Source organism: Excalfactoria chinensis, chromosome 7, assembly GCF_039878825.1.
Source record: "Excalfactoria chinensis isolate bCotChi1 chromosome 7, bCotChi1.hap2, whole genome shotgun sequence".
Lineage (NCBI taxonomy): Eukaryota > Metazoa > Chordata > Aves > Galliformes > Phasianidae > Excalfactoria > Excalfactoria chinensis.
In genome coordinates this window covers 33,491,558-33,514,494 of record NC_092831.1, presented here as the reverse complement: position 1 = coordinate 33,514,494, position 22,937 = coordinate 33,491,558, and the positions used below count along the sequence as shown (strand labels likewise).

Sequence of the window (22,937 nt, the reverse complement as noted above, 5' to 3'; positions counted from 1 at the left end):
AGAAAGAGACTACAAAGTCATTTTTAGATGTAATTTCCGCAGAGGGTAATGCAAACATGCTGCGGTTTTAAAACAATTAAATGAAGAAAGGTGTCTTATGGAAAGAGGGGCACAAGAATTACGAGCACGTTCCTGACCAGCGCCATTCCTGCGTGTTTTACGGTGCGCTCTGGACACAGACCCACCTCTGAGGTAGAGTGTGAACATAAAACACGTCCCCAGTTGTTTTACCCCACTCTGATGCTGTGATGCTGCACAGCTGCAAAGTGGCTCACGGGCAGCACTCTCTGGCCCAGCTTTGGCTCGTCGTGTACAAACATCTCTCTGCTCCGACTGAGACAGACACAGAATACAGCCATCCCTGCCTGAAGGACATGGAAATGCCTTGCAGGGGATCAGGACAGCAATGTAGTAAATGGCAATACAAAACACTTTATGGGTACCACTCTACTCTTTGACTTCCAGCTTGTATTGCTACTAGGAAAGGTAGCATTGCTCCCCAAAATGACAGAGCAATAACATGCTGCATCAACAAGGGCTACAGGAGGTGACAGGTAACCCCACAAGATGCAAAAGCATGAGGAGCATCTCTAAGCCATCCAGCTAGCTCTGCCTGATCTGAGTAACATCAGCATCCCTTCCTCAGGTCAGCAGCATCACATTGCACAGCCCTGCTGTTGGGAGCAATGGGAAGGGAGGCAGAGTAGCTGTCCTGGATACTTCAGCTGGACTATCTGTGCCGATAAAGGATGTCTCATTTTATAATTAATACGTATTGTTATTAATAGATTTAAACAAAGCTGGCTTTCATTCCTTTATTTAGTGGTGCATTTGGTGAAGCACTTAACGGGGGCCACTCCAGCGTACACATATAGCTGTTTTAATTACATCCTGTGAATTTATTTTTCCAGGGAGAAATACTTCTCAGGGAAAATGTCTATAAAAGTAACTTTAGAAGCAATGTAATTTTGTGTGTGTTTCCTATAGGAAATCTGTTTAGTTTAAGTCCCAGGTTCTAACACTCTCTTTCACGCAGCAGTGCGACCTGAAGAATGCTGCTGACAGCTGTATTAAATCCTTGTATCTCTTTTGAAATGAAATTGCTGATGGATTTGTGAAGTCGTATCTTGATGGGACTTCGCCTCCTCCTGCTCAATGGGGTTTCGCTCGCAGGATGACTCCTTCACAGCTCCCCCAGGAAGGAGGCAGCCTACATAAACGGGCACTCCAGGTGTTGATTTATGTACCCACGTTGGTGTTGCATTTGCAAGTTATATTTACCATCATTTCTTTAACCAAGGACAGCCCCCACTGGATCTTAACTTTTAGTTTCCCACATACAAGAAGAAAAACTTTATGGATTTCACAGCCATCTAAGTGAGAAATCCCAGGGATCAGATCCTCCGGGAAAGGTTTTGGTCAGGCTTGTGTGTTTCTTTCTTTCCCCTTGGAAGTGACAGAGACAGCTGGAAACTCCAGCACACAGCTCTTTCTCACCCTTAAACTCCTCATTTCTGGGACATGCAAGTATCATTTCACTTTCTATCTTCATCCTGATCTTCAGGAGTTAGCAAGGTTTCATTCCTTGGCCAAGGGAAAGCCCAGAGGCCAGTCTACAGCAAAGGAGATACACTAGGATTCATGACAGCGACATGCAACAAGTCATTAGGCTCAAGTTAAATGAGAGAAGAGGCAGTTGTCCTTTCCAGGCTCTGAGCTGCAGAAGACTGACCAGCTACGTGGCTGGAAACATGCTCCAGGTTTGTGTGTGGTCCTTGAAGAAACGTTTATGAGGCTGAAAGGGTTGCCTTAATAAACAATAGAATTTCAGCTTACAGGAAGACAGTATCATTTGGGTTCATCACATTCCGCATCTTTCATCCTAATTATCTTAAGCTGACCTGGTACTGGCTTGAATCATAGAATCACCAAGATCACCCAGTCCAGCCGTCCACCTACCACCAATATTCCCCATTAAACCATCCCCTAACACAACATCTAAGCATTTCCTGAGCACCTCCAAGGGATGGTGACTCAACCACCTCCCATCTCAGCACCTGACCACTCTTTCAGAGAATAAATATTTCCTCATGTCCCACCTGAATCTCCCCTGGCACCAGTTGAGGCCAAACATGCTGTGCCGACAGGTCCTGTATCAGAAATGTCCTCTTCCTTTTCCTTTCCATCATTAGACAAAGAGAAGTAAACGCAGTGTGGATTGTTGAAAGCAGATTTTCATCAGTGCTGTGTAGTTCCACTCCCACTGCTGTCAGGTTTCATCCACCTCGAAAAATTACACCCTTCCAGAGCACAGGGGAAAGAGTTTGAGTCATTTTAGATGTAGGAAAAATTCAATAAAACACATAAAAATTAGCTTTCCCGCAGGCACGAATGGCAGATCAGCTTTGCCTGCTATAAAAACCTGCCCTGGTTACTTACTCCTTGTGGTGACAGGTTATTTTCACTGTTCATTTGAGACAGTGCATTAGCAGTGCCACAAATTAGTCTGTAAGGACCGTTCTTTAACTTCAGGAAAAGGAGCCTGACAAGGCCACGGGATGTGGAATGGCATTTCATTCTGCCAAATACACTTCAGAAATGTCATACCTTATCATATAAGAAAGCAAATCTCCAACTGACAAAGTCATTATTATTCATTCTTCTCTACTATCATTGATTTCTGTTTGCACCATTGCAAAGCCTAGCTCCATTGCTGTAAACAGTGTACAAGAGATAGTGGTGTGGTGTCCCAGCCATTTAAACCAAGCAATGGAAAGGAGGTGGCCCGCCTCAAACTGAAAGAGTTCCACTGCAGAACTGGAGAGGAAGCCAATGTAGTGAATGTTGTTGTGTTCCCATGCCAGCACTCTTCTTGCTTTGATCTGTAAGTCTTTGGCAGGACTTGATGTCTGATCTAAATTTATCTGGATTTTGGACCAACCTGTCTAATCCAGCAGCTCTGAGGCTTCATGTAAAAGAAAAAGGCTCAGCTACGCATACTTAGCTCTAAGAAAATCTGGATGGTGGACTGAAGTCATCTTGAAAGGCTCTGAACCTTACCACATCAGGTGCTGAAGTCATGGCTATGACCAGCAAGTACTGACTCACCTAATTAACTACTAAAATCTAAACGGAGTGGAAGAGACTCTGCTGAATAGATAAAATGGAGAGCAGCAAGACTAGCAGTTCCTAAACTCATTCCAGTTGGATTGCTTTGAAGGAGAAAGCCAAGATCAGAGTCAAGGCAAGAATAAATGGCATGGAGCTCCCTGGAGTCCCAGTGGAAGAAAGGCCAAAGGCTGAAACAGTGCATCCCATCCCCTCACAGCAGGCTTCACACTGACACGTCACGCTCGGGATTTCTGGGAAAGCTTTCTATGGTTTTTCATAGCCTGGGTTTGGGTTGGAAGGGACCTTAAAGCCCACCCAGCCCCAACCCCTGCTATGGGCAGGGACACCTCCCACAGACCAGGCTTCCCAAAGCCCCATCCAGCCTGGCCTTGAGTACTGACAGAGATGGGGCAGCTACAGCTTCCCTGGGCAGCCTGTCAGGACCTCATCATCCTCACCTCACCATTTTACCAGGCTTGGACACACAAAGAGAAAAGCTGACTGGTTGGACAGTTACTTGCCCAACAGGTGATGCATCACTGCTGCTTTGAAGGCACAGAAGACCAAGTTGTAAGGCTCGAAGCACAGTCTTGGGTCCTGCACTTCTGCTGAGGATATCTGAAGGAAAGACAAGACAATAGGACAAATTCAGACTATTTTTATCTCACAAGCACATAGAAAAACAACTTCCTCCAGGAAAAAGGCAAACTTAGACTTCTTTTGTACTGACAGAAACAACTGTCCAGGTTTGGACATCATGCATCATGATCATTTACAATTTTTTCCCATGATTTATCTTTCCCAGCTCTTTTTCCACTGCTACACAGCAGAACAATCTATACTTTACAGCCCGGATGCTTGGTAACCCTGCCTGCAACACAAGACCTGGTGGAAGCCCTTGCAAGGCTCTCTCTGTACCAAAGGGAGGTTGCAACTCTGCCTTGGTTGAAGTCTTCATTACTGCTTTCCATGCACCATAGGGGTTTGGACAACTGGTGAAGTCCCTGTGGTTGGTTCTATCTCCCTCTATGGCAGTGGAAAAAGAGCTTAAGGCCTTATCTCCTAATCACCCAAGTCTCACCTCCAGCCTCTGGCTTGCCTTTCCTTCACTTTGTCCCGGGGCAATAACCAACCTGTGTCAGCCCAGGGAGTTAGGTCACTTCCTTCCTCCCTTCTCTCCAAGGGGTTTTAATTAGTAGTGCCATTGTACTCCTTAATTTGACTGTATTTCTGCCTTTTAGTTTAAGCCCTCCCCATTTTTTATTTTTATTTTTTTCTTCATGTTATGAGCCTTTTAAGACACAGCTGTAAAACTCTGCAGACCGTATATCATAACACTTCATAATCACACATACATTATAGTAACACAACAGCAATCAGCTCATTCCTGGCGACCTGGCAAGCCTGAAAGCTCTGCACCAGCACACATTAATAACAGAGCTGGGAGCAAAGCGTGGGCTGGAGCCCCGCTGTGCCCTCTGGGAGGACCTCACTGACACAAAGCTGAGCTCAAGGGAGTCAGGCATGTTGGGGACGGCCTTCATTTCTGCTAGGACTTGTGAAGAAGGGATAGAGAAAAAGGCAGTCTCTCAGTATAGAACATGGAGTCGAGCATCTTTTGGACCACATACAGACACACAACTGAAAAGCTCTTTTTTATGCAGACCTAGAACAGACAGGGTTCCTCTCAGTGTTTCCACCTTCAGCAATACATCCACCACTTTCCATGGCAAAGGGCGCTGTGATTTTGGCTCTTGCTCTTCGTCTACCCTTCAGCATGCTGCAGCACAGCTTTTATATGCTTTCCTTCCTGGCTGCACATTTAAAGCCCCAATCCAACACTGAGGAGTTTGCAAAGCACTTGCCACTGACTTTGGATCAGGTGCTGTAAGTAAAAATTGTCCCAGCCAGACGTCGGTCACAAGGGTGTAATTTTTGAGCCTGAGTTTCTGTACTGAAGCCTGGGCCTGGATTTGGCTTCCTTGCTGACCTTTCAGAAAGCCTCTTCTCATTTTGCTTGGCGTCTTTACTGGTTCTTGAGTCGCCTGTGGGTTTGGTAGTGGTTCAGGTTACTTGCTGATGGCCTGTTCTTCTACCTCGGCCTTTCAAGAAGAGTTCAATCGAGGATTTATAACAGGTTTTTGGTAGCACCTTCTGTACTTAAATCTGTAAAACCATTTCAGTTTAACCACCTGTTTTCACACGCTTATAATTTCACAAAGCATCCCACCTTTTGGGATAAGTTTTTCCATGCTTCAGCTCTTGCCCACGGCACTATTATTTCTTTCAATAAAATTCCAACAGTTAAAAAAAACCACCAAAACAACAACACATAAAAGGTTGATCCAAATCCATTCCACATTTTTTTCTGCTTGGCCTGAGGCAAGCAACTTTCTCCATTCAGAAAATAACATTCCAACCACGTTTCTTCTTGTTGAGCTTGAAGGACAAAGCGATGCTCGGGAGCTGCTGCAAACACTCTTGGATGACAACTGACCATCCCTTTCCAGGCCTTGCCTGACATCAACCTGCAGCCTGTGGGAGCTTTTCTATCAAAATGGCCTTTGGGGGCAAACTTGCAACCACGCCACTGCAGGAGTTTCAAATCCAGCCCATAAGAAGTCAGTAGGAGCCTTTCCAGTGACATCAGCTATCTGAGCAGCTGTGGTTCAAAGGGTTGATGGGGACTCTGGGAGAAGCCAGCACAGCTTGTAAAATACATGCCAAGTTTTATTTTAGTTTTCACTCCCTGCACTTCAGGACGTCTTAGGAAATGAAATGCAAAAAAATAACACTGGGGCAAATACTCGGGCTGTAAGATCAAGCAGTCAAAGTAATCAGGAAATTGTTTAAAAGAACCTTGCTTTGCTCCAGAAATGTTGTCTCAGCTTTGCTGAGCCATTTCTGTTTTCCCCAGTGTTAAAGGTAACATATCACTTGTCTTATTTGATTCTGTCCTCGTTTCTATTACCAGAGAACTCTGATTCCAAGCTGCCTCTGGGGCCTCAGACATGGCAAAATGAACAGTCCCAATCTCAAAGCTGCCTCCAAATTATTGCTCCTTCTGCCCTGTGAAGGCTTTCCAGGAGAGCAGCCCCACTCATCGGCTCCACAGATGAATTTCTGGCGGCACAAGACTCTCTAATTTTAAGGCTTAGCTTGGAAGCCCAGATGCCCAGCCTGCAGCTGCAAGAAGATAGGAGAAAAGGGTATGGGAGAAAAGGAGCCCTGTTACCACCTTTGTATCTGAAGAATGGAGAGGCTGAGACACAGAGATGGGCTACCTGTAAGGCTCATGACAGTCTTAGAGTGGTCTTTACCACCTGTGCAAGAAGCAGGACTGTCACTGAGCAGCTGAATCAGCAGTTGAGCTTCTTCTCCAGCAAAAATGCCTGCTTGCCCCCGTGGCTTCCCCAGTCATGTCTGCAGCCTCGACAGTGGGAAAGGGTGTCAAAAAGAAAGCCAGACTCCAGGAGACAACCAGGGCAAATACTGCAAATACACAAAGTTATGGGTGTCCAAAGTAGGGGAGGCAGAGACAGCAGGAATGCAATTTAAATACTGGACATGAAGAAAGGGCTCTTTGCACTTGCACAAAACACCTAAGGACCAATTTTTCTGAGCAGGTTCTGAGAGCGAGCTGGAAATGAACACCAGCAGCCAGCAGACACTTCCCACAACCCACCTCTCAGCAAATTTCATCCTTAATGGGACACTGAAATCTGCACTTCATAACCTAACGCTTGCCAAAGTCACTGTGGCCTTTTAACAGAGTGGTGAAGCCTCCCACTCCCCTGGCTGTTCCTTCGCAAGTGCCAGCAGGTGGCTGGGACCCAGCCCTGCACAGCCACAAAGCCACCCTTTTGCAGGGTTGGATGGCAGCAGAGGAGGTTCATGCTCCTTTCCTCGTGGGCAGCTGTCTCCACACCATGGCCCCCCACTGGAAGCAGCTGAATGTCTTCGGGTGGTCCTGTTGTGCTCCAGTTGCTCTCTACAGTTGCATACTGCGAGCCCACAAGCCCCATGCAAATACAGCACATGATACTTGAGAAAGTGACATTTTAACGCAATAACACATTTAACACGCGTTCCCACACAGCTTCTGATCACTCCTACCAGCAGATATAAAACGCAGCACAATAGAACAGTATTTAGCTGCAAGAGACCCTGGTCTCTCACCCTCCGTTTGGCTCCTAAAGACAAGTATCCTATTAACACGGGTTTTGAGTTTACAGCCCTCGGTCTAACAGAGTTAAACATAAAACCAGCCTTTTCTTGACACTTCTGTGGACAGGAATGAAAAGCTGAGATCCAGGGAGCACTAAAACTGAAGGAGAACACCACTCCTTCCTCCCTGATCAGCACAGGCCTACATGCAAACCACAGCCACTGTGTGGGGCCATGAATTCCTCCTGGTGCAGGGCTGGCCTCAGGCACAAGCAGCCCCTCAGCTGAGCTGCCCCTGCAACCACCAGAACCCCACGAGATGCTGGGCCCACCCAGCGGGCATCCCCTGCTCTCCTCTGCCCTTCTCCCATGCCATTTGAGCATGGCCACAGCCATGATGCCAAAAACCTGTTGCTGTCAGGAAATCCCACCCTGGCTCTTTTCTGCTCAGCCACTTCACTGCACCCAGGTTGGTCAGGATCAGGCACTTCCAATGTCAGTTTCTTGGTGCAGCCTCCCTTACAGCTGTCCCTTTGCCTGTCAGGATCCTTTTGTTCGGATCAGCGAAGGCCCGGCATGCTGAGACAGAGAGGTACCTTTGTTCAGCTCCTGCCTTGCCAGGAGCAACAAGAAGCATGAATAAAACTCTTAGCGTGACTAGAACAAATAAACCTTCCTGCTACATCAAGCTGCACACCCTGGGAAGGGCCGAGCATCTTTGGCCAAGCTAAATAATAGCTACCCCTCCTTGCAGCCCCCTTATCCTATTCCCAACCTCACTCTTGCCCATAGCTTTAGTTTTCCTAAAGTCAGAGCCTCATTATTTCTCAGTACGTCTTGGGACTTTCCAGACCAAGCACCAGTGAGGTGACAAGGTCTTCGGCTATTTCTGATGGTGTTGGCATAAAGTTAACATCCTCAATTGCAACAATTATTTTCAGGTCAATATACATGTGAAACCACTCAATCCTCAGGCATTATTTATCTCTTTCTTTCCCATCTCTGCTTACAGGAGCTACCTTAAAGTGAGGTGTTACTGTGATGGCCAATGGAACAACTTGAATGCTGCAGAGAGAAGCATCTCAGGCTCTCTTGCCACTCCTGTCTCTCCAGAAATACAAATAATGAAGTAAATTAAAGATCAGTGCAGGTGTTTAAAGGGTGCCTGTCTGCCTACAGGAGGGTGTGAGGAGAACTCCCAGCATGGCTGCTCATTAGCAAGCTGTCAGAGTCGCTTCTGGCTCTTATCTGTCCCTGTGCTCCACACATTGCTGCTGACCCAGGACCTACCTCAGGTTGACTCCAGCTTCCAGCTTTGTAACGTGAGCTGCAAATACCACCGAGATTATTTCAGTTGGACAGGTAGACTTCCTTTCTCTCTAGCTTAAAGCCAGAGCAGCTCTGAACCTCCTGCTCACAGCAACTGTTTTTTATCCAAACAGCTTCTCCTTTGCAGACAGCTCTGCGCTGTGCTGTGTATCCCCAGCTCCTCCCAAGCACAGCCGACTCTCGGTCTCCAGCACCAGCAGACACTGTTCCAAAAACAGAGAAACCTGAAAAGTACAGAAGAAATTAAGCACCTCTAATCCAATGTAAAACTGTTAGCCAGAAAATAGTCCCTGTGGCTAGGCTGCCAGCCCAGGAATTGAGAGATACTGTGCAGCTCCTTCACACTGCTTGCCTTTTCCATTTCCCATCCATTTCCTCCTAGACCGAGTCAGCCTTCTGAAACAAAAAGAGCTCTGTTAAAATATGCCTTTCCCATTTAAATTCATAGAATTCCTTCCCATTTGTATCTGGTTGTCTGGAAGTGGCTCTTCCGGCAGATGGCAGGAGCTCAGCAAGGTGAGTGCGTAGGTCCCTGGTTTCCCCACCTCCAAGGGAAATAATCAGCTCAACTACTACTACTACTCAACACCATAAACCTCCCTGGTTCTGCTGAAGGCCTGAGATGTGTAAGGATCCCCTAAAGGTTTCTTCTGGGCAAAGACACCAGCATTGTGAGAGTGAGGAAAGCTGCTTTGCATCAGCCTACCGTGAGGCTGAGAGATCCCAAAAGGAAGAAGACACATCTGGGTTCTCACCCTCAACAACAAGTGGTGGCTTTGGAAAAGTCATGACAGAGAGAAGGGCTTCAGCCAGGGCCACCGTGCAGAGGGGATCCCCTACAGGGCCCAGCACCAGAGTTTGCTGCTGAACTGACTTCAACCAGGGGGGAAATTCTGCAGTACCAACAGGCCCCACACATTTATTTTCTTCCTGATGCTCCTCGACTGCTACCACAATCCAAACAAAGTCCAACGACCTGGGAGGGAGAACCCCTCCTCGCAGGGACGAGCACACGTTTCCCACATGGCTGAACACACATTACGCTGTGTATACAAAACCGAGAGCCTCTCAGTGGCCCAAAATAGAACCTTAAGCACTCACGTGACCTGTAAAAGCAGCCAACAAAATCAGTTTTCAGCCCATTCCTGGGCAAACAACAAAGTCAGGTCTGTGGGACGCAGTGCAACATAAATCAATGCTAACCCGCTCAACCTCTGCTTCACAAGTCATAAATCTCAAGTGGAAGTTCTCTCCCTTTTCTCCTCGGTAAGCATTTCCCTTCTGAGGCCGTCGGATGCAATTCAAGGCCAGCCTGCCATCGTCTCAGGTTGGGATTTGGGCAGTGGGGGGAGGGAGCCAATCCTTTTTCATCGCATTAAATTAAACTATAAACTACACCTTTTAATTCCTTCTAATTAAATTTCTCGCCGAGAAATGGAAATGTTATTTCTTCATATTTTCTCACCAAACAGGGCAGGAAATGTGTTAAGAGGAGTGCCTTGGCCAGGTGGGCAGCTCTCAGGGCACTTCGGGGTCCTTTCAGGAGCTGGAGATGGCTCCATGTCCAGCAGCAACCCAGTGTATTAGAAATATTAGATGCACCCACCTTCACGCTGGCTGGGGAGAAATAAAAGCACTGATTCTTTCTAATTCTTGAAGCGAAGCTGCTTAGGAGCTAATTTCCAGTTAGCTTTCAAGGGGCTGCATCCCTTAAATCACGTATGTGTTAGGTGGTTTAACAAGTGCCAGGCTTTCCTCTGCGGACACAGGATACTAGAGCTTTGCAATTCTAATGCATTTAAAAGTAATTGGCATTTTTCCCTCTTATGTTCCAAGATGTGCTCAAAGGAAGTAACCAAAGAGGCAAGAGAGCATCTTTGAGGCCTCACAACTACTCTGACTTCACAGAGGAAGAAATCTTATATGGCAGCAAGGAGACAGCTGAAAGAAAAGCGCATGCTGTGGAGGAAGCAACAACGTGTCACTCTCTTGGTCCTCCCGGCTTAACAAGCACAACGCTCTGTGCCAAAAGGAGTTTCCATCTGGTCTTCAGATCTCCAGCAGCACGGCAACACAGCGCTGCTGAGCCAGACCAGTGGTAGCTATAGCAAGATCAGGCAAGCAGGTCCATGGAAAAAAACCCAAATCTGACTTGGGTATTGTGTGCTCCACAACTCCATTGGAGATGGGATGTCCTGCATTACACAAGTGTGAGCAGGAATTCCAGTCTTACAAGCTGAACAACAATACTGCTGGTGTTCCTTTTTCCCATGGTGGTGAGGATAATGAGATGTGAACAGTGGTAGCACCGTCTCCCTGAGTCAACAGGCAGCCTGAAGCTCAGGTTTAGAAATAGTCAAACCACCAAGCCTGAAACACAAGCACTTGAGTGCCGGATCTGGCAAGAGCCACTCATTTGCAAAACTTAATTCCACATCAAGCGGAACAGTGTGCCAATGGGGCCAAAACTAGACTGAATTCTGCCCCCAAGGTTGAGTTAGAGAAACTGCACTATGAGAGTGCCAGCGAGGACTTACATTCTGTAGGAAAAGGAGTGTGCAAAGTCTGCTAACCAGAGCATCTTCCTTCATATGCTGGGTGAGAAACCAGAGGGCCTTTACTGCATGGAAGAGATCTGTTCTTGTAGCTCAAGTGCAAACTTGAAGACTGGAGGATTCCTAATTTGTGAGTGGGTGAGACAAATCACATGTAAGTTCTGACACCAGGAACCCCTCCTGCAGTGTGCCTATGAACATGGAGTAGGTCCAAAGGAGGGCCACGAGGATGATGAGAGGGTTGGAGCACCTCTGCTGTGGAAACAGGCTGAGGGAGCTGGGATTGTTCAGCCTGAAAAAGATCTCACTGCAGCCTTCCAGTAGGGTCCCAGCCAACAGCTGAACCTTTCTGGTTGAGAAACACTCCCCAACCCTAAACCAGAGGGGTTGGCAGCCACCTCTTGACCCACATGAGAGAGGAATGTCAGGCATGTCATGAAATGCAAGTCCTGCTTCCCAGACCTGTCAGGCTCCATTAGCTCCAAAGAGGCCTGACAATGTAAGGGTTTGAAACCCCAAACCACTGCATTAGCAAAGTCTCCCTTGCTAATGAACCACCCACAGCTGAAAGGCAAGCTCAAGGCAAAGGCAGCGTGGCACGTGCAAGAGTCACAGGCAGCTGTGCAGACACTCATCCATATCTATTCTCACAGTCTCCCTTCCTCTTCACGAGACACAGATATTTATTTGAGTTACAAAGCACAAACCGCAGAACTAGAAGTTATTGGTGGTCAAGAAATTCTCCATGCTAAGGCTGCTAGGGCTGGACACAGCCTGGTCACATCACTGTGCTCCCAGCACTGCTAAGGCAACATTATCCTGCATGGAGTCAGGGCATCACCCATAACACTGGGCAGCCTGTTCCAGTGCCTCACCACCCTCACTGTGAAACACTTTTCCTTGTATCTAACCTCAGTCTCCTCTCTTTCAGCTTGAAACCATTTCCCCTTGTTCTGTCACCACAGACCCTGATAAAGACTCTGTCCCTTTCTTTCCTGTAGAGATACTGCTTTACCAAAGAAAAACTCAAGACGACAACTCAAAAGCACAGAGCACAGTGTTATGTACTGTTCAGAAGAGACCTAACACTTTGCTTACTCTGTCACAGTTCCCTGCTTGCTCTCCAACCTGACCAAAACCCCATACAGCAAAGCATCCTGCCCTTACAGTGACCAAAGCTAGGATGCAACTCCTAATTGCAATGTACTGTTGATTACTTTGAGCTTAGAAAATGAGTCACTTTACATCCACAAAGCACTGAATTCCTGTCACAGTCCAAGTTCTGGGGCAAACTACCTCTAGGTGAAACCACAGGTGACTACCCAGGAAGGAAAATAAAACCTTCCCCACTGTTTTATTTAAACAAACACATAAAACCCTTTAAAATGTCCATATCTGCGTATTAAATACTCACGTTATTTGGTGGTTATCCTTTTGGTAGATTTTTTTTGGATGTACTCACACACTGTAAAAGTCTTAAGAGAACAGCCTTGCAGGTGACCAAAGCATCCTGTGCTCAGGGCAGCGTCATACAGTTGTGTCCATGCTAACAGATTTAGGAATAAGTAAAGCTGGACCCTGACGTGTGCTGCAAACAAGAAGTCATTAGGAAAACAGCACAGACATCTGCAGTTGAATAAAAATCAGAGGAATTATTCACGTACAAAAAGTTGCAGGAACAGGAACAGGCATTTGGGAGGAAACAGGTACTTAAATTAATCCGTTCCAAATGAACATACGCAATAAAAATAGGATTAACACCTGTGCAGATAAAGTACTTCTGCTCCCTTACACGGTGGATGCTTGTATTGCATTTTCAGTCCTTCCTAATAAGATTCCTTATAGCTGTGAAAACATGACATCATCTCCTTAACAATGCAAGGAGCTGTACATTACACAAGGCTTTACTTGGTTTCGTGGCATTCTTTTGTAGCTTTCCTTGCAAGATTCAGGAATCCCCTGACCTGCTCATGACAGCATGTTGGCAAGTAACCTCAGTGGGCACGAAGGAAGGAAGGAGATGCATAGAGAACTGGCTCAGAAACGGTGCTCAACAGACCATGGAGGGACAGAGGGCCATGATGAAGACCTGGCAAGTGAATACCAGCAGTTCGCATTTAAACAAACAAATTACTTTAATAGCTCAGCACTTTGAGCATTCAAATGGACATAATTTTATCCACAGTAATATCAACATCTAAAGATCAATGGTATTTTATATAACTCTCCTGGTCCCTAACCACTGTACATCCCAACAAGGCATATCTTTACTTTTCTCCACTATTTCAGTTTTTAATTGGTAGGAATATCAGTCTATCAGTCCCAAGGGTTGTTTTTTTATCCTCCCTTCTTCACCTTCTTGAAGACAGGTTTATGCTAAGAACCATCCTCCGGATTTTGTCTTCATTCTTTAAAACATTAGCTTTAACAGCGCGGATCTTGTCTTGCTGGTCTTCAATCAGCTGGTCCAGCTCAGCCAGTTCAGCTTTTAGTGGTTCTACAGCACTGTCCGTGATGCTGAAAGAGACACAAAGTGTTGTGTTACTGGAAACGTTACGCTGCTTCAGGTTACTTTTACCCTCCAAGAACATATATTCAATGCTTAAAAGTCAGCAATGAATTTAAGCTGTGTTCACCCTTCCTGAAAGAAAGTTTAGGATGAGAAGCACAAAGGCAAAGCTAACAACACAGAGAGGAACACTGTTCGGGAACTGCCCCCCCAATTCAACAGCAAACAGTAACCTCTTGTCTAATCTAGTTTTTCTGTTAAAATCTCTGTGCTATGCTGTTATTCTGCCCCATCATGAGTGTGTATCAAGCACTTCTTTTACTTACCAGCCAAGAGCTGCAACTGCCTGGCTCATGGACAAAGAGAGACTTGACTGTGTAGGACAGAGCACAAGAACAGCACCCACTTTTTACTAGGGCCTCTTTATCTTATCATGATGCACATGGCAACAGCCATCCCTCCAGGCATTGCAACAGGTGTTTTAAAGAGGAGGAAAGCACAATGCAGAGGAACAAATACAATTGCTGTGGAGGTTGATGGCCTGCTACCAGCTGTTTCCTACAATGAACCAGCAGCACCAAACCACAGCAAGCAGACATCTGATAAGAGGCAAGGTACAAGAAAACTGGCCCCTCAGTAGCTGCTGACAAGGGCAGGCAATCCCACAATAACAGGAAATTTAATAAACGGGAATTAGATGCTAATGAAACCACTGGTATACCTGAAGGGAATGGGACTGTTTGGCTTTAAAACTAGCGTGCCCCTTTCCACAGTGCTCAGCAGCCAGGGAATCGATGGGCAGAACTAGCCTGCTGTCATTCTGAATCACCCAGTCACTGTGAGGACTTGTCAGCTGAAATCTACATCTCATAATTATTTAGTTTTTCTCCTCCTTTCTACTCCACTGGCATAAATCACAAAAAAATATCACTAGAAATCCTACTAATATTTCCCTAATGGGATCCTTCAATTGTCTTTCACAGAAGCAAAAAAACAGCCAACAAAGGTACATCCAAGTTCCACTACATATGGGAAGCATTCTCTTCTTCGTGTCAGATACTGTGTAATTCTTCCCTGAAGGATCTGACAGGCCGTAGAGCTGCACTGAACGGATGAGGACCTCACTGCAATCCCTGCAAAGTGCTGTGATGTGCTGCAGCAGTCCAAGCCCATGAAAGGGAGCTGAGTGGCTCTGCTGGAGTGATGCTGCTTTGCTCCCTGTCACCAGGGCTGGTTCAAGCTACCTGGGCACAGGCAAGCAGGTCAGTGCCTCAGTTTCTCCAGCTGTAAAATAAAACTCAATGCCATTTCCTTTCTCTTTGCAGCGGTACTGCATCCTAAGGCCAACCACAGTTTAAGGAGGTGCTGTGTAAGTGCAAGGAATTGACATCATTAGGCTTTATATGTGAACCTAATTCCTACCCCAGCCCCACTAAGCCAGCAGCTGTAAAACTTCCAACATTTAACACATTGCTACCTACCCAGATAAAACTTAGCTAAAGATACCACTCAGTGGCATAGTTGCTTCTGCTGGAAATAAAAGTATCGATTCAACAGCAAAGTTATCTACATTGGAATCCATGACAATGAAATTGATCTTCAATATCTGAGATCATTTTTAAGATCAGATTATGTGGAATTGGGACGGTAGTTCTGTTTGCAAGGAGAATAAAAAGATATACTAGTGAGGAAAGTAAAGCTGAAGCACCCCTTCCTAGGCTTGACCTCCTTGGGCATGTTACCTTCGCTCTCCTGGCTTTCTGCTATTGGTTCTAACCATGCACAGACAACAACTTACTGACACTGCATAACACACAGATTTCAGCAGCATACAGAAAGCAGTTTGTGATTTAGGGATTCAGAACCCACCAGGCCTACTAACCTGCTCCTCCCATTGCTCCAGATGTATTTGTGATAAGAAAACAAAGCAAAATGCTATGTCTTCTCATTTCAACTTAGCATTCACACAGCTGCTGCCATGTACATCAGGTGACGTTAGCTGGGAAGATTTTAATGCTTCAAAAGAACACAATTCTAACTGCAAATAAAGCTCCCCAAACCACAATGGAGACTGATGAGAAACTTGCATTTTGAAGTGGATAAAACTCTCCCCCCTCGTAGAAACAGATCTGTCTTGAGAGATAAGCCAGACTTTCCCCAACCACGCTCACCTCTGCTCTTTCTGCAGAGCTTCTGCATGCTGTCTGTTCTCATGCCTCCACATCTGCAACTCGTTCTTCATGGCATCCATGTCTTCTTGAACGTAGTCCATGATCCTGCCAAGCGTAAAGGCACTGCGGCACAGAGTCTGAATAGAGTCCCGAAACTTCTCCATTTCTTTGGCTACCAAGTCTCTCTCTTTCTTTCTAGCTGCTTCTGATACAAAAGGCTTCTCCTGACAGAAAGGATGGATAAGGAGAAAAGCATCAAGATGAGGAAAAATGTTTGCTGTACACAAGACGTCAAATGGAGAATGTTTTAGACACTGCTAGATACAAGGAGAAATCTTTACACAGCGTTCACAGTTTGAAAGGGGAAAAAATGAAGCAGTAGTTTAGAATCAGATGAGCAGAACGAGCATCATATCCGAGCTACCACTGCTAAGGAGAACTGCTACAAAACTGCAGTAACGTTGGCAATATTTGATTGCTTTTCAGACCAGGAGCACTCAATATTAAACTTAGTATTTGATTCCGTAAATGACCTCATCATCCTGATGATCTTTCCCAGAGCAGTGGGTGTGAATGGAGCACTGAGGGGAGACCGCCTCCTCCTTCTGCCATGTTTCACTTCAGTGTGTTTTTATATATTAAAAGGTAAGTGGCTTTAAGACACAAGAAGCTTTGCATTATGTTTACTTAAAGTCATTTCAGTCATCTCACGTGTGCCAGAAAACTAGAAAGGTCTTTCTTTACCACCCCAACCATGGGATCAATCACCTTCTAAGCACAGTTCCTAGCAGCTCTATGAGCACAGAGGTGACAGTATGCTTGTGTCTTGCTAGGACACCATGCCTACCATGCTGGTCCTTACTGCCCTCCTACCCAACTGGCCTGCCTTCCTGTGTGAGCTGTGGGCTGTTTGTTCAGCTGTGTTTGGAGGCAGCAGGGATTACTGCCAAACACATTTCAGCAGCCCTCTGCTTACTGATGAACTCAGATATATATTATTCTAGAAAAATACTTCTAAAGACTTGAAGGCTGAGATTTACTTGCGTCTGATGCTTGCATTTTACCACACACGCGGCACATGGAAACTGCAGGGCTTCTGAGTTTACTGTGATTTTATAATGTTGAAGTTGTTTAATAAGGACCTGGCCTGAAGTGACAACTGCTGGTGAACTCGTGGCCTTTGCTTCCTAAGTCAATTCGTGAGCGCTGGCTAAGCTATGAAAAATAACACTCATCTTAATTCCTTCTCACTTGAGCCGTGCCTCTCTCACAGAAGCAGGTGTTTCATTATGCCGTACTACATAAAACTTGTTGTTCTGACACTTCCCAGAGCCATCCCCATGCTTGCTGTCCCTTACAGCACACAGATGAAAGCAATGATTATTGACTCATTTCATGCTGAGAGATGGTGAGCACCCAGGTTCAGAGCACAGCCACCCAGATCACAGGGCACATTTCCTTGGGCACAGGGCACATTGTACACTGGTAAGACTTTCTTTCCTGGAAATATCTTCTTTCCTCTTTACCTTGCAACAGTATATGAATGGATCAGCACAGTTAGACACTGCCTGCTCTCTATTGTAACTCATCTTTTTTCCAGACAAGTTCTTGCTACACCTGCTTCCCCAAAGCCACAGAGAAGGCTTTTATCCACGGGACCCTATTTTCCACATCAAACCAGGAGGTAATCTATAAAGAAAATGGGAGCTGGAACAATCCAAGCCCACACTATAGAAATCACCTTCAGTTCAGCAGCAGGGCTGTATGATATTCAGGAGCTTCCCAGGTAGAAGTTGTGCTGCCTTGTTATCCATCCTACGTGCAACAAACCCTTCCCACTTTCCTTCTCATGTTCCTAAGTAGCTTCAAGTATCGAAATACACAAGCACTACAAGTCTACTAAACACTACTCAGACTTTAGAATGTACATCAAGAGGATGGTTAGAAAACCCTGCAACTCTGAAACACAAAACCACACGATACCAGCAGTGTAGGAACACGCAATACTATTTTGGTGCATCTTTCATTCAAGGAGGAGCACTTAACACTCCAAGCTCACAGAAACCTCCCCAACACCCGAGGGCACAGCAAGTCACCCCATATACCACCATTAGCTTGAGGAGTGACAGATAAGGATCAATCCTTTCTTTCTTTTCACACAGACTTCTACTTGGGGCAGCCTAATGAAAGCTGAGGTGCTCAAGCTTCACCAGCTATCACTGACTAAAGGCAGTTAAGGGGGGAAAAAAGCCAAACCCCGAGCTGTCCTGTTTAATAGTTACAGTTATGGGTTAAAATCTGCACGGGTCACCCTGAAATTACCAAGAATTATGGCAGATGGTTTATTACAACGAGCAACGTGGGTGGTTGGAGTCCTGAATGCCACCTTTGCTCATTCTGCACAAACACGTAACAGGATATATTCAGCTATAAGAAAAATGCCAGAATCAGAATCGTTCCAGCCTATTTAATTAGGTCATACACCTCCATGAACTCTCCCCTTTCACAAAAGCCCAAGAATCAATAAATTACCCCCGTGTAAAAGACTGTATCACTTCTTGTAGGCCAACATGCTTCCTTTCCTTCATGTTTTTCGTAAGGCACCAAGATTAATGTTTATTTTGGATTCCTGGGAAACAGCCTGCCTTTCCCATTACCTCAACCCGAACGGAACACGACGTGGACTCGAATGCAGGCATCTAAGAAATTAAAAAGCAGAATTTTTCTCCTTAATGGATGAAGGGGAAAATTATCAACAGGGCTCCAGAAACCGCCAGAGTTTTTGCTGTGTTGAATTTATTCTCGTTAAAGCAATTACTACCAACATAAAGCTGATCATTCACAAGACATTCACTTCCAGCATCCCTGCTGCTGAGGGTATGGGAAATGCCTGGCATCCATAGAGTTAAAGAGGTGGTAGGACTTCCCCCCCTATCCCACACACACACCCTGCTTGAAAAGTTCACTTCTAGGAGCAGCATTTGATTGCTTTTATAGAGCTTCTCCTTTTGTTTCCATTTTCTAAATTAACAGTTTTTAAATACGAAACAAATTACAACAAGCATCCATCAAGCAGTTAATAGTTTCTACAGCCCCTTTTAACTATTGTATTATGTCCCATTATGGAAACAGACCTGAGTAATCATGGTTTTATTGAGCTATACCATTTCCTTCTACCTCCTTCTACAGCAAGGACGGCACAGAAACTTCATTTTGAACAAGTAATTTTGATACATTCAATGCAAAAATAACAACGTGGGCTTTTTCTTTTTTACTGTACATAATATTTTTTTTATCATAAAGGGTGTTTTCTTTTCCTGCTTTTTACAGAGCCTGCATTTTAAGTATATGGTAACTATCCACTAGGGATCACTGTAAGAAAGTCCTCCACAGTAACAGAGGGGAAAACAGTAAATGAACAGTAAATGTTAAATCATTTCAAATGGACGGAATGCTTTTTCTGCTTATGCCAGGTACTGGGTTCAGCAGCAGGCCAAGGCAGCAGAGACACCATGTTCTGTACCACTAGACTTACCAGAGTCTGACCTGCTTCAGAGCGGGAAGACACTAAGAGACAAAAAACATAGGACGGAATTTTCGGATGTATGTAAATGTCTCACCTCAGCTCCCTGAGTTGCCTTGCTGCAGAGAAGCCAGCTTGCTATTCACCATGCTGAGCAGAATCCTACGTGTCTGACCACACACATACCAACTCATCTGAAATGGCATACTGGGTGCCGGTCCTGCCCTCCCTCTCTGCTCACACTGTCAGAACTGTGGGTCTGTGGTTTTCCCTGTGGAAGCAGCAGCCCCTTTTCCATTCCAAATTAACTGTAACACGTGCTCTTTGTGATAACCAACTGCTTTCACACCAGTCTATGCCCCAGCACAAGGTCTTGGCCAGATCCACTGATAACCCTCTTGAAATGTATGCACATCACCTGTAGCTCTCCTACAACAGCTGCTAGCACAGTATCCTTTCCTGGGGATGGAAAGCACAGCTGTCTCACTGCACTTCTACATACATTTTGTTTAACGTATCCATCTGCTGTCGCTTATTTATTCTATATCCACAGGAGTGACCATTTTGTGTAGCATGCAAAGGCCGCAGCACAGCAGCCATTATACCAAGAATATTACATGAGTGACAGAAGTTCCATTCCTACCTTCACTGCTTGTAAGACAATTGCTCAAGGACTACTTTTCAATTCCTTTTTTCCTCCTGGCAATAAAGCAGGGAAACTCAAGCATTAATTACTCAGGTTAAGCTCATACAACACCTGATCACCACGGTGCAGTTCTTTGAGCAACTGAACATTTCTCCCTGCACCTTTACACTGTAATCACCATGATAACATCACCACAGCCAGAGCTGTTAGACAAAGACAAAAGCCCTCGTGCAGGTAATTCATATTAAATCTCGCTGTCAGCACTTCTTACAACATGTAAACTGGCGGGATGCTGAGAAACTGTGAGCCCCTTGGAATCAATGATATGATGGGAGATATGAATACAAACGGTTAATGCGTCACATTACTGCTTGCACTGATTGGATGTGGATGCAGTGCTGCGCAGCTGGTGGATTAGTGTACAAAATCAATGACCTGAACAAACAGAATCAGCATTGATTGTATTTGCTCTAAGCTTACAAGTACCTACTTGATTTACAGCACTTGTAATTGAAGTTAATATTATCCAGGTGCTAAGCTGTTCTAATATCACTTGTTACTAGCATGAACCTCAAATCTGTTTCTTCTCTGAAGCCTATGAACTATATTTGGGAAAGATGCGAATTCTGTGATCCCACTTGCTTCAACTATTTAATAACCTGCCTACACTTTCCACACATCAAATAAATGAAGTGGAATACAAAACGTACCATCTGTTTCTTTCTCTGTTTAACATAAGAGGATTAGATTCTAAATAAATACATTTAGGAAGTCTTTTTAGGAATTTGTTAGGCTGAACGTAGCTAATCAAGGCAGCAGAAACCTTGTGTATTTCCAGACTGACCTTTTTGTTTGACCTGAAAATTGTGTATATTATTCTAAGTTTCTGCACATGCAAAACCTACATGATGAAAGTCCCTGTCGTTCTTGATTTTCTTGGCTTTTTCTTTATGAAAGCTTAAAAAGCACAGTGAAGGTTTCAGACACATGTTTTTAACACAAACAAATACTCTTCTGCAATCAGCAGTTAGGAGCAAAGGTATGGAACACCCCCAAGAGCCCTCAAGTGCTACGTTTCCATTAAGTACTACTTCACCAGCTTCTGCTAATTCCTAATTGATTAATCCACAGTAATTCAGGTAGAGCCACCAAACAGTTAATTGCTGCATTAGATAAAAAAGCATCAGCGTAAAGCATCAGCCAAAAGATCCAGTGCTCAGATTACGGCTATCTCCACTTCTCTCTTCATCTTCTGGAAGAAAGACAGGGCTTTAAAGAGTAGCTAATATAGCTGAGAGAGCATTTCACTTATTCTACATGCATTGAATAGTCTAATAAGACCAGGACAGACAAACATCCTTACTGACAGACACAGAGATCAACCTCAGGTATAATGTCCCAAAGAATTATTCTTTCCAGTTTTCACTGGACTTGTAATTATCCAAAACACAGTCATCACATTTTACTCCACATTGCAAAACGCATTTTGGAATACTGTTGCATGCTGATGTAGGAGATATTTCTTCTGGAGAGTTTGATGGAAAACCAATTAAATGAAAGAGCTGGGAGTCTGGGGAGAAACGGTCAGGTCTCAGACTGATGCTGCTCCCAGCAGACTACACAGCCAGACCTGGCACAAAACCCACAGCTATTTCAACACAATCCTATGGCCAGCACTCACAGCCCCATTGACAGAACAGGACGTGGTTACACTTGCAAGCAGAGAGCATTTGGCAGGAATAAATCACTACCTCTCCCCACAGAGATCTCACAGACCAGTAACTATTCTTCCCCAAACTGCAGATCTAGGGCCTCATGTGAGTTATACCTGTCACTGTGTTCAGTGAGCTCAGAAACATGGAGACCCTGCTTGCCGTGCTAGGCTCTGAAAGATTCCAAGAATCAACACCACACAAGAAAGGTATTTTTCACTGTTACTTTCTCTCTCTGTCCTCTAAAATAAACTCTCAGAATTCAGCAGTCCCTCCAGCTCATATTTTCTGGGCTACATCTGAAAAAGTCCCAGTCACCAACTTCTAATCATCTTTTCCATCAACTTTTCCTCTGCTGTCAGGAAAACTGTGCTTCTCCTCTCTGGATCGCAACAAGTTCTTCAACTGAGGAGGGTAGATAGTGATAGGACAAGGGGAAACAGTTTTAAAGTGAGACAGGGGAGGTTTAGGTTGGATATTAGGAAGTTTTTCACCCAGAGGGTGGTGACACACTGGAACAGGTTGCCCAAGGAGGCTGTGGATGCCCCATCCCTGCAGGCATTCAAGGCCAGGCTGGATGTGGCTCTGGGCAGCCTGGGCTGCTGGTTGGTGACCCTGCACATAGCAGGGGGTTGAAACCAGATGATCACTGTGGTGTTTTTCAACCCAGGCCAGTCTATGATTCTATGATTTAATTTGAAAAGCAGTAGCAGCAAGGAGACTAAATGCAGCAGCAGCAGCAGCCAGCTGCTTGGATATGAGAACAGATAATATTCCAGGAGCTTACTGCTGCGTGCAATTTCTCACGTGATGGAGGTCAGCAGGTTTGTTTTTCCAGAATTAGTTGTCTATTATCAGTGCTGCTAACACAGATCAGTGCTTCAAAAGAAGCAACAAAAGGCAAACAGGGAGAGAATGAGTGTGTTTTAGAGACTGAAAACAGGCAGTGGGACTAAACGATGATTGTACAAGGACACAGAGGCTGACATGCATTTAAAACAAAATCTAAGGGGTTAAAAGGGAATTGTTTTATTTAGTGAGCTACATGTATTCAGGGCAGAAAAAAGAAAAAAAAGGGAAAATTGAGTACAAGTCCCAGAGGAAGCTTCCAGAACCTGAAATCCATGATGTTTTGTAAATGCTCCCCATTGTTCCTTTCTATGCCCAGTGCTCACTTGACAGGACACGATACAGCACAATATTGCCTGCAATAC

General features: G+C 45.1%; 1 protein-coding gene across 4 annotated transcripts in view; it reads right to left on the bottom strand.

Moving 5' to 3' along the window:
* Positions 1-13,272: 13,272 nt before the first annotated feature.
* Positions 13,273-22,937, bottom strand: part of TRAF3IP1 (TRAF3 interacting protein 1) — a 30,783-nt gene continuing 21,118 nt past the window's right edge. For all 4 annotated transcript variants that reach the window (XM_072342382.1, XM_072342383.1, XM_072342381.1 and 1 more), the window contains exons 13-14: positions 15,843-16,066; positions 13,273-13,679 (exon numbers count right to left, since the gene is read on the bottom strand). In XM_072342382.1, coding sequence (XP_072198483.1) covers positions 13,514-13,679; positions 15,843-16,066 — 390 coding nt within the window. In that variant the 3' untranslated portion in view covers positions 13,273-13,513. The remainder of the gene's footprint in view (positions 13,680-15,842; positions 16,067-22,937) is intronic.